At 42.0% G+C, this 10540-nt stretch overlaps 1 protein-coding gene across 3 annotated transcripts; it reads right to left on the minus strand.

Moving 5' to 3' along the window:
* Positions 1-3233: 3233 nt before the first annotated feature.
* EXO5 (exonuclease 5) lies at positions 3234-9974 on the minus strand. 3 transcript variants are annotated; one of them, XM_061184427.1, is made up of 4 exons: positions 9705-9974; positions 8983-9145; positions 8822-8878; positions 3234-4732 (listed from the first exon to the last, which is right to left on the minus strand). In XM_061184427.1, exon 4 carries the CDS (start codon positions 4721-4723, stop codon positions 3611-3613), a length of 1113 nt encoding a protein of 370 aa, XP_061040410.1. In that variant the 5' UTR covers positions 4724-4732; positions 8822-8878; positions 8983-9145; positions 9705-9974; the 3' UTR covers positions 3234-3610. The 3 variants fall into 3 exon arrangements, with proteins under 3 accessions (XP_061040410.1, XP_061040409.1, XP_061040411.1); XM_061184426.1 differs by having other exon boundaries at positions 8983-9152; XM_061184428.1 differs by lacking the exon at positions 8983-9145.
* Between the last annotated feature and the right edge of the window lie 566 nt (positions 9975-10540).

The raw sequence follows: 10540 nt of genomic DNA on the forward strand, positions 1-10540 counted from the left end.
GGCCAGTGGGATGTCAGTGCTGCAAATTTATGAAGTGTCCTTAAAATAATACCCTTTTCCTATTTCAGCTTTATGCTGAATGTGTATAGGTGACTAGAGTTTGGGCAGCCATTTTGGACTATGAAGTAGGAAGACACTTATTGATTTTAGAGAAACAAGAGAGAAGGAACCTGGTCTCCAGACATCATGACCTAGACTAACTATATCTAGGGTTCTTTTTCATGAAAGAAATCCATTTCTATTTTGTTTAACCACTATTGTTTTGGCAATTTCTATTATGAACAGTTGGACCTAATCCTAATTTAGGTACTTAGCCCATTCTCTGGCCCAAGAAGCAAGTTTTTTTGCTTTTTTTAAAATCAAGAAATAGCTTTGTTGTGACATCTCTTTTCATTCACCCACTCACTGAACAAACATCCAAGAGGTTCATAATTTGGAGTCAGACACCTTAGGCAGAGTTCATATAAATATATGTTGATACATCCATAAAAATATCTTGAAGAACCTTACCAACTTCATATCACATCATACTGTACGATACATACATGGGAGAGATGACATTATTAGATATGAGGCAGCTGCAAACCAGGGAAGTATCTCTTGTAGAGAACAGCATCAGTGATCCTGGGGTGATCCCAACTACAGATGCCTCAACTACTCTGTGAGAAACCATAAAGTGATGACCGAAAGGTGTTAATTTAAAATAAGGATTTGTGGACTTCCCTGGTGGTGCAATGGTTAAGAATCCGCCTGCCAATGCAGGAGACATGGGTTCGATCCCTGGTCCGGGAAGATCCCACATACCAAGGAGCAACTAAGCCCGTGTGCCACGACTACTGAGCCTGCACCCTAGAGCCCGCACGCAGCAACTACTAAGCCTGCATGCTGCAACTACTGAAGCCCGCACGCCTAGAGCCCCTGCTTCGCAATGAGAGAAGCCATGGCAATGAGAAGCCCACGCTCTGCAACGAAGAGTAGCCCCCACTCGCCACAACTAGAGAAAAGCCAGCGCGCAGCAACAAAGACCCAACGCAGCCAAAAACAAATAAAATTTTTTAAAATAATAAATAAATAAATAAATGGGCTGTGTCATGGCCAAATTAAAAAATAAAATAAAATAAGGATTTGAGAGCTCAGGGAATTACTGAATTACAGAATTCTGACTAAATTCTGTTAAATTAGTCACTGTCTAAAACCAACTGATTTTCTTTTTCCTCTTCTTAAAGATTCTAATATAACTAAGATTATGCTACAGAGGCCTGAGCAAGTTCTTTTTTTGAAGACTATTAGCTTAATACTATTTATCTCATAGGTTCAGTTTACCATGCCCCAAATTTGTCCAAACTTCTTAGGGCCTATAATGATGTACAGTGTAGGCAGCTTAACACAGCAAGAAGAATTTACAGTGTAATAGTTAAGAGCATAAGCACTGCAGTCAGACAATCTAGGCTGGAGTCAACCACTTCCAAACTGTGTGACCTTGGGCAAGTTTTATAACCCTTCTAAGCTTCGGTTCCCTCATCAGGGATAATAATGGATACATAGATTTAATCATAAAAAGTGCTTAGCACAGTGCCTGGGACAGAATACTCCCTCAGTAAATGGGAAGAGTTATTACAAGATTCCCACTGTCCTTAAGAAAAGAGTATGTGTAGCTCAGAAGGCCTCCAGAGGTAGCCTACTGTAACTCCTATAAATGTCCAGGTTTTACCAGTTCATGTATAACATGCAGCTATGCTAACAATATTCACCGTGTTCTGCTGGCCCTTGGCCTTCTAGTTAATATAGAAACCCCACCCCTGCCAACTCCTCTCCTTCCATCTACTTTTGCAAATTCTCCAGGAGTGTGTCCATAAATAAGCCTGCTCCTTCCAGCTGATGTCCATATCATTCTTTCCTCTGGTCTTGTTGGAGATGCCTGCAGTTAAGGGCTCCACTGAGATTCCTCTAAGATGCACTGAGATTCCTCTTCATTATCTTTAAATATCTTAAAATGTTTTTACTTTGTTGTTTTTCACTTTATAAACAGAATATCATGCCATATGTAACCTTTTGGGACTTACTTTTTCACTTAATATTGTGTGCTCATTTTCATCCACATGGTTGCATGTCATTGTAGCTCATGTGTTTTGGCTGCCGTACCACATCACCCTACCCTTCCAATGATATGCACCTAGGCAGCTTCCAGGTTTAGGTTTTGCTATTGTGAAAGCGTTACAAAGCTCTTGTTAATATTCCCTGTTGTACATGTATAAGAGTTTCTCTTAGCGTATACTCAGGAATGGTATTGCTGGATTGTACAGTGTGTGAATGTCACATGTTACTTAATGTATTATGTTTTTCTTTTTTTTTTAATTTTTAAAAGTTATTTTTTAATGAAAATATTTTATTTATGCTAACATATGGGTTTATTGTTATTTTTAAATGAATTAATAAACATATATTTAGATTCTCAGTTTTGACCTATAGTAAATATCATTGATAAAACCAACATAAACAATATGTCTTTGGTATCGTCAATAATTTTTAAGCATGCAAAGGATCTGAGACCAAAATATTTGAGAATGTTGCTCAATGGAAAAACAGAGATGAATGAAGCAAAGGACTAGAAACAACTTATACTATCATCAACATTATCTTCATTATTATCAGCAGCAGCAGCAGTAGCAGCAGCGCCATCCATATAGTGAATCATCGAATGATTCTGCGGTGCCGAGTACTGTCCTAAGCTCTTTGCATGCATCATCTCATTTAATCCTCATAATAACTCTATGAGGTGAGTATAATTACCATCACTCCATTTTCCATATTGGAAAACTGAGGCTCAGAAAAGGCTTAGAAACTTTCCCAAGGTCCCAAGCTAGTAAAGAATAGAGTCCAGGTCTGTCTAATTCCAGGGCATCACTTATGCTCTGGTCTTAGAGTAGGAGATGATGTGTACCTGTGGGGTTGAAGGTAATACAAGCTTCCACTCACGTATTCATTCTTTTGTAAATATTAATATCATATTTACTATTTTCATTTTTTATGACTTCCTGTTCCTGCTTCATTTTTCCTTATTTCTTTGAGCATATGTATTAGGCTTCTTTTAAATTCCTGCTCTGCTCATTCCACTACTTCAGAAATATGTTTATGTATGTACTTAAAGGCTTGGAATAACATGCACACACAACTATTCTGGTGGTCCTCTTTGAAGGGTTGAGATTATGAAAAAAACCAGTTCAACCAACCTGGACAGTGTTTCATTTTATTTCATTATATAAAATGTAGAAACCCTGATTGAGAAAAAATAGGGAAGAGACTTAAAAGAAACTGAAGAATCTTCTTAGGAAAGCAATGATTGCTGAAGGATACCTTGCTCCAGCCATGATAAGCATCTGTCTTCTTGGCAATCTATGGCGAAGCTCCAGGGACAGTATAATCCCAGATCTCTCCCACTCACCCCTGAGCCTTGGTCCTGGATTTGTGTGGTAAGAGGCTGAGGAAATATGAAAAGAACCAAAATAAGAACACTCTCCATGGAAGTCGAGCTCAGAGACTGGTCCTCTTTCACTCTGCTGAGTACATTAGGAGCAGGAAAGATCAAAGTTCCTGAAAGTCTATCTTCCGTTCATTTGGCTTTTTTGGCTTGCGGCTCTAGCATGGAGTTGGGCAACCCACCGCTCTTCCTCCACTCACAGATATCTGCATAGTTGCATGTCCGGCATTTCCAAGCCTCCTCCACATCAACCCCTTGAGGCTCTCGGTGGCCCACCCAGTAGGCCATGTAGTGCTGCACTTTGTTTCTCACCTCCGTCTCTTCAAAGGCCACTATCTCTGTACCCAGCACAGTGGCAGTCTCTTGGTGGATATACTCAATCTTCAGGATATCAATAACTGGGAGGTCAGACAGTGTTAGAGACAAGAAGACCAGCTCCATGAGGTCACCCAAGGACTTCACAGAGAAGCCTCCCTGCCGGGCATGCCTCAGCACTGAAGGTCCCAGTGGCTTTTCTGGATGCAATTTTGTGTGGTGGATTAGGCTAGCAGTGGTCACTTTCCCTTGTACCATGGCATCAAAGATATATTTGTACAGGCTGACCTGAAAACAGTCTTTTATTTTCTGAGCGTCCGGAGGGAGCACAGGGCGCCTGCGTGTCTTGAGTTCAGCCAGTTCCAGTTCCCCCCTGGCTGTATAGTGCAGCTCATCAATCACTCCAACAAGGAGCACACCCTCCACTTCTCCAAACACTGGAAACTCTCTGATGCGCCCTTCTGACTGCAGGGTAGGAATCATTGATAATATGTTCAGAAACTTAACTGCCCAAGCATCTTCTTTAGAGGTGATGGGGACAGTCACAAGATCATGAACTTCTAGTTCTCTAGCTAGGTGGATGCTGGCACCAGTGTCCAAAACAGCTGACTTCTCAGGTGTCAAGAAACCAGGAAGCTCCTTCCCATATACCATTTGCTGTTCGCACCAGTTCTGAGTAGACAGGTCAGTGACATACAAATATTTAAGATGGAATCGTTCCATAGGTGACGAGACATCCAATCCTCTTTTCCCCTTTGGTAAGCTTATGAGCTTGCCATCCTTCCCAGGGAGTTCAGAAGAAGGGCCAGGCTTGTTAGGCGAAGTACTTGACTCTTGTGTATCCTCCAGGTCCAGAAGCTCTGAGTCACTCAAGTCTGAGAACCCTGAGGCCTCTGCTGACACCGTCTCCTCTTCCCTAGTCTCTGCCATGGCACAGCTCTGGATTGGGCAAAGGCCGTGCATATCATGTTAAAGAAATGCATTACCCAAATGAAAAATTTCTCAAAAGCACTTTCAAATTCCAATGAGGTTAAAAAAGAATCATGACTAATTATTTATATACAGTCTTTAAAGATGCTTATTTATTTATGACCAATTAGTAATGCTATAGAGTTGTACTACGGGTACAATTTACAACAATAAGACTCATTGTATCATCCATATATGAATACTTGGCAAAAATTTTTAAGTGCAGAATAAAACTTAAGTTTTATTACTGAATCTGGTATTAACATACCATGTGTGACTTTAAGCAAATCACCTACTTTGTCCTCAGTTTCTTCATTTAAAAGGAAATTTGAGGTTTGCCTTTTTTCCTTCAAAATTCTACTGACTTGGGACATTATTTCATTTTTTAAGAGAATGTAGATCATTGTAAATGTTGGAGCAATGTTTGCCAGTTTACCATGGACCACTTCTACAATTCTTTTGATACAAAGTCCTTGACTAGGAAAATAAATCTCAACAACAAACTGTTCCTTGAGCAGAATCAGCTCTACAGTGACTGCTTTTAAATGTAGTTCTCAGAAACGTAGTGCGGCAAAATTCAAAGACTAACTACAGATAAATACAAATAGATCTACTCATGAAGTAATAGCATGAAGTAACGAGAGAGGATATTCACAGCAACATGTGGAAATCAGTTGTTTTTTGTGTTTGAGATATATTAAGAAAATGACAAGAAGAAAAAGCTCTTGGTGGGTTTTACTTTACCTTTACTGACTGTATTAATTCCTCCTAACACTATAGAAATTGGTGTTTCCCACTAAGTTTATTTTCTCCCTCCACAAGAAATTAGCTTATGATGGAAACTATGTAAGTGAAAACTCTTAAAATATTACTGTATTTTGCTATAAATAATAGTGAATATTTATTGCACAGTTATTGCGTGCTAGACACTGAGCCAAGTGCTTCACACCCAATATCTCACTACTCTGCTGAGGGACAAATACTCTCCCTTTTTACAGCAAACAATTTCACAAGCACAGGAGACAGAATAGAACAATGAACACAACCTAGATAAACAACTGTTGACATGTTGCTGTGTTTGCTTCTTTCAGGTGCTTTTTTTTTAGCCTAACTATTTTAAAGTAAATTACAGACATCATCATGCTTCAAATACAAATGCTTCACATACATTTCCAAAGAAGCCTCCTACATTAACTACAATATTATCATATCTACCAAAATTAATAATTCCTTAATACTCCAGTCCATATTCAAATTTCCTCAGCTGCCCTAAAAAACATTTGGATAGCTTTTCGTTAAACCAGGAAACAAAGACCATACATTACGTTTGATTGTTTTGTTCTCAAGTATTTTTAATCTTAAGAAACTAGGGGAGTTCCCTGGTGGCCTAGTGGTTAGGACTCCGGGCTTTCACTGCCGTGGGCCAGGTTCAATCCCTGGTCAGAAAAAAAGAAACTAGTAGCGGGGAGGGATAAATCAGGAGCTTGGGGTGAGCACATGTACACTACTATATATAAGATATTTAGATAACCAACAAGGACCTACTGTATAGCACAGGGAACTCTACCCAATATTCTGTGATAACCTATATGAGAAAAGAATCTAAAAAAGAATGAATATATGTATATGTATATGAATCACTTTACCGTACACCTGAAACTAATAGAACATTGTAAATCAACTATACTCCAATAAAGGGACTTCCCTGATGGTGCAGTGGTTAAGACTCTGCGCTCCCAATGCAGGGGGCCCGGGTTCAATCCCTGGTCAGGAAACTAGATCCCATATGCATGCTGCAACTAAGAGTTTGCATGCCACAACTAAGGAGCTGGCGAGCCACAACTAAGGAGCCCACCTGCTGCAACTAAGACCCAGTGCAACCAAATAAATAAATAAATAAATGTAAAAAAAAAACTATACTCCAATAAAATTAAAATATTAAAAAAAAAAGAAACTAGGCAAATTATCTTGTGAAGATACTCTTTTTAAGCCTTCCTTCTTACTTCACATATCTAACCCTGCATACAAAAAAAACCCAAAAAACAAAAAACAAAACAAGGTATGAGCAGCCCACTAGTATTCTGACTTTGGGTGACAGGAAAATAACTTGGCACAGAATTTAAGCTGACTGAGGTAAAAACTATGAGCGAAGCTTCCTCCTTGCTACTCTAAGGAGCAATGAAAGAGCCGTATGTACCAACTCCCATGTTAAAAACTTAACACTGATACCTTGAAAATGGTAATTAATATTAGTTATCATTGTACTTAACTAATTTTTAAATAGTCTAAATGTCCCTAATGAAGGAAAACACAGATAGCTGGAAAACAAGTTGTCTGCAATGAACCAAAGTAATACAATGCTAAGACTTCTGGGTATATCCTATAAAGTTATTGCTTTATAGGATACTTTAACAGTAATAAAACACAGAAGCTGCACGTTTGCACAAGTGTCTTAAAGTATAAATGTGCCTTAGATGATGACAGTTTCAAAATGAGTAACGTTATTTGGACTATGAAGTCCCTGAAACTGGGAGAGAATCTTTACCCTCCACCAAGAAACAAAAGTTAAATGGCAATTAACATTTATACTTCGGGTTGCCCCCTACCCCCACCCCTCTGCAGGGGAGGGCACTAAATCCAATCAACTGACCTTGAAAATAGTTTACTTCAAATATCCAGTCCTGGGCTATCCAATATGTAGCCACCAGTCACATGCAGCTATTTAAATTTAATTAAAATTAAATAAAATTAGGCACATTTCAAGTGCTCAGTAGCTACATGTGGTTGGTGGGTACCACATTATAAGGCACAGATATAGAACACTTCCCTGTCACACAAAGTTCTATTGGACAGTACTGGTTTCAATTATTTCATACGTATCTATTAATTCCCCAAAGAGAGCGTAAGCTCCTGAAATGTATGGACTTCCTACTTGTTTTACATACAACACTCAAAACAGGGTAGTTCTTAATAGGTAAGTGAAATGTTTGTAAAGAAGACACAAGGGACTTCCCTGGAGGTGCAGTGGTGAAGAATCCCCCTGCCAGTGCAAGGGACACGGGTTCGAGCACTGGTCCAGGAAGATCCCACATGCCGCGGAGCAACTACTCCAGTGCGCCCCAACTACTGAGCCTGCGCTCTAGAGCCCACGAGCCACAACTACTGAGCTCACAGGCTGCATCTACTGAAGCCCGCGCACCTAGAGCCTGTGCTCTGCAACAAGAGAAGCCACCGCAACGAAGAGTAGCCCCGCTCACCGCAATTAGAGAAAACCCACGCGCAGCAACAAGACCCAACACAGCCAAAAATAAATAAATAAATAAATTTATATTTTAAAAAAAAGAAGAAGACACAAAAGGAGAGCATTCTTTGTGGAATTATTTACCTAAAAGGAAAAAACAATACAATGGGGATGGACAATTTAGACTCAATGTGTTGCTTGGACTTCCCTATGCAGAAAAAATCCAGGCAAGGGCATGATGCAGTGCACTGTGTCCCAAAATTCAGTTTGTATCTTTTTGTCAGGAGATGATTTTACATGGTACATGGATCAGCATCTTAGAATAAATATAAAGCTTAAAGTGTTCTTCAAATGCATAATTTCATATGTAGTGTTTCTCAGCACAAGTTTGATTTTTTAAATAAATGTAAGTAAAAAATTAAAAATATGAGACTAACAATACATGTGGTACATAGGTATGGTAGAAATAGGTGGTAAGTGAATGAGATGTTTGGGAAACACCAGCATGCTGTCAAGAGTCTGGGGGTCCTACAGATCTGGATTCTGAACCTGAGTAGGTCAATAGTATTTAGTATGCTACTTGCCTTATGAGTATTCTTGGGCAAGTTTTCAGTTTTCCTGAGGCTACTGACACATCTTTAAAATTAGAGTACTCCTTCCAACCATACTCAGCTACCCAAACAATTGAGTGATGACAAAGTACACACACTGGCACACAACAAATGTGGATCTCCTTCTCCTTCTCAAGGGAGAGATGAGATAGTACACCTATTCCCTCTGACAAATTAAATTTTAGGAGAGAAGAAACTTCTACTCACCTGGGACTTGGCTGATCTTCCTCCTCACAGGAAAGGCAGAATGCTGAAATGACAAGGCTGGGGGAGGAGGAAAGAGCTCTGAAAGACCAGGTCTGCAATCGGAGAATCCAGATTAGCAACTCTGGGCCTTGCTAGAACAGAGACTTTTGGTCCTTTCTCACCTGACCAGTCCCTCACATTGCGGCGTTTCCTCCTCTCTGATCCACACTGCACAGACTGTTGCCCACCCCAGATCCTACGTAACGCTTGCCTCGCTCCGAGGGCAAATTCTCCGTGACTTCTTCGTTTTGCCCATACCCTGGATGCAGTTACTTGATCCAATCCCTGCTCCCTGCAAGTAAAAGGGTCAGCAATAACGAAGGTCCCCCAGGAGCTCCGAGAGCAGTTTCCTCTTCCAGCCCCAACTTCGGCCCAGAAGCTCGGGCAGAGACCTCAGATCAGATGTTTTTCCCCTCTGATGGGTTCCTGCTGCCTGCGGCACTGCCTCTGCCTTCACGCTCAACATCCTGACTTGTTCGGTGCAGCCCGGGCTTGTGGGCTCCAAGAAAGTCTGCCTTCAGCGGGGACCTTCCCACCGGTCCCAAAACCACTGTCTCCCGGGGAGTTCTATGCTTGCCCGAAAGTTTACTGAGCACCTCCCTACAGTGTCCTGGAGGAGAGAACAAAGGATTGCTGGACTTGGGAAGGGGTCCCAGCCGACAGCAGGGTCTTCCAAGATCGAAAGGTCCTGAACCCACAGGAGCAGACGAGATAAGCCGCTGCCCCGGAGCCGTTCCCACCCAGAAAGGGGGTTGGGGGGACGCGGCACCCGCGGGGACAGATCCCTGGGTTCCAAAACTCAGCCCCTCAGCCCGCCACCCGCATTCGCCGGCCTTCCCCTAACCTGGGATATGCCTCAGAACCCCGGACTCCACCGGCTCCGCCGCGGCCTCGGAACCGCTCCCGGACCCTTTCCCCGGACGCGCAAGTGCAAGTCAGGGAGAGGACCTCTGGTTTCGCGCTTCGCACAAAAGCCGCCTGGACACTACGCCCAGAATGCCCAGCGGCTGCCCAAGGTCCGCCCCCTCCCGGAGGCCTCAGCTGCGCCGCTTAGTCTTCGCGCGTCTGCGGCTCAGACGCGAATCCCACTCGCTGCGGGGCGGAGGAGGGTCCTGATGCGGGTCCGCCTCTGCGGAGGTCGTCCTTGTGGGTCGCTGGCTGTGCGTGTGAGTTCATTCGGGGCGGAACTGCGCCGTCACTTGACCAAGAAGCTCCCACCCTGGCGGCTCCCGGCTACTGCCAAGCCAGTGTAGGAGAAAGGTCTGGGCATGTCCCTTTCCGCGGTGCCCTTGGCCTCTGCCCGTTAGCGCTGCGTCTGCGCTTTGCCACCTTGGGTTCTGTACGCCTTTCTTTGCACCTCGTACCAGCTTTCCCAGCTGAGAGAACAACCACGAACTCACTTTTAAAAGATGCTGACGCTCGTCTCATCAATGTATTTCTTTTTTCTATTTGCTTACTTTTTAATTAACCCTTTTATTGGGAAATATAACACAATTATATTCTGAAATAGAAAGGTAAGTATAATAATTATTGAACAGACATGTCATCATGTAGAGCAAAAATAGATAGTGTCGTGCCTTTCCCAAATACACTCCCATGCCTCCTTCCTGAGGAAACCACTAGTCTGACTTTTATGACAATTATTGCTTTTTTTTTTTTTAACAGTCATCACATATTTGG

Source organism: Eubalaena glacialis, chromosome 3 (genome assembly GCF_028564815.1).
Source record: "Eubalaena glacialis isolate mEubGla1 chromosome 3, mEubGla1.1.hap2.+ XY, whole genome shotgun sequence".
Lineage (NCBI taxonomy): Eukaryota > Metazoa > Chordata > Mammalia > Artiodactyla > Balaenidae > Eubalaena > Eubalaena glacialis.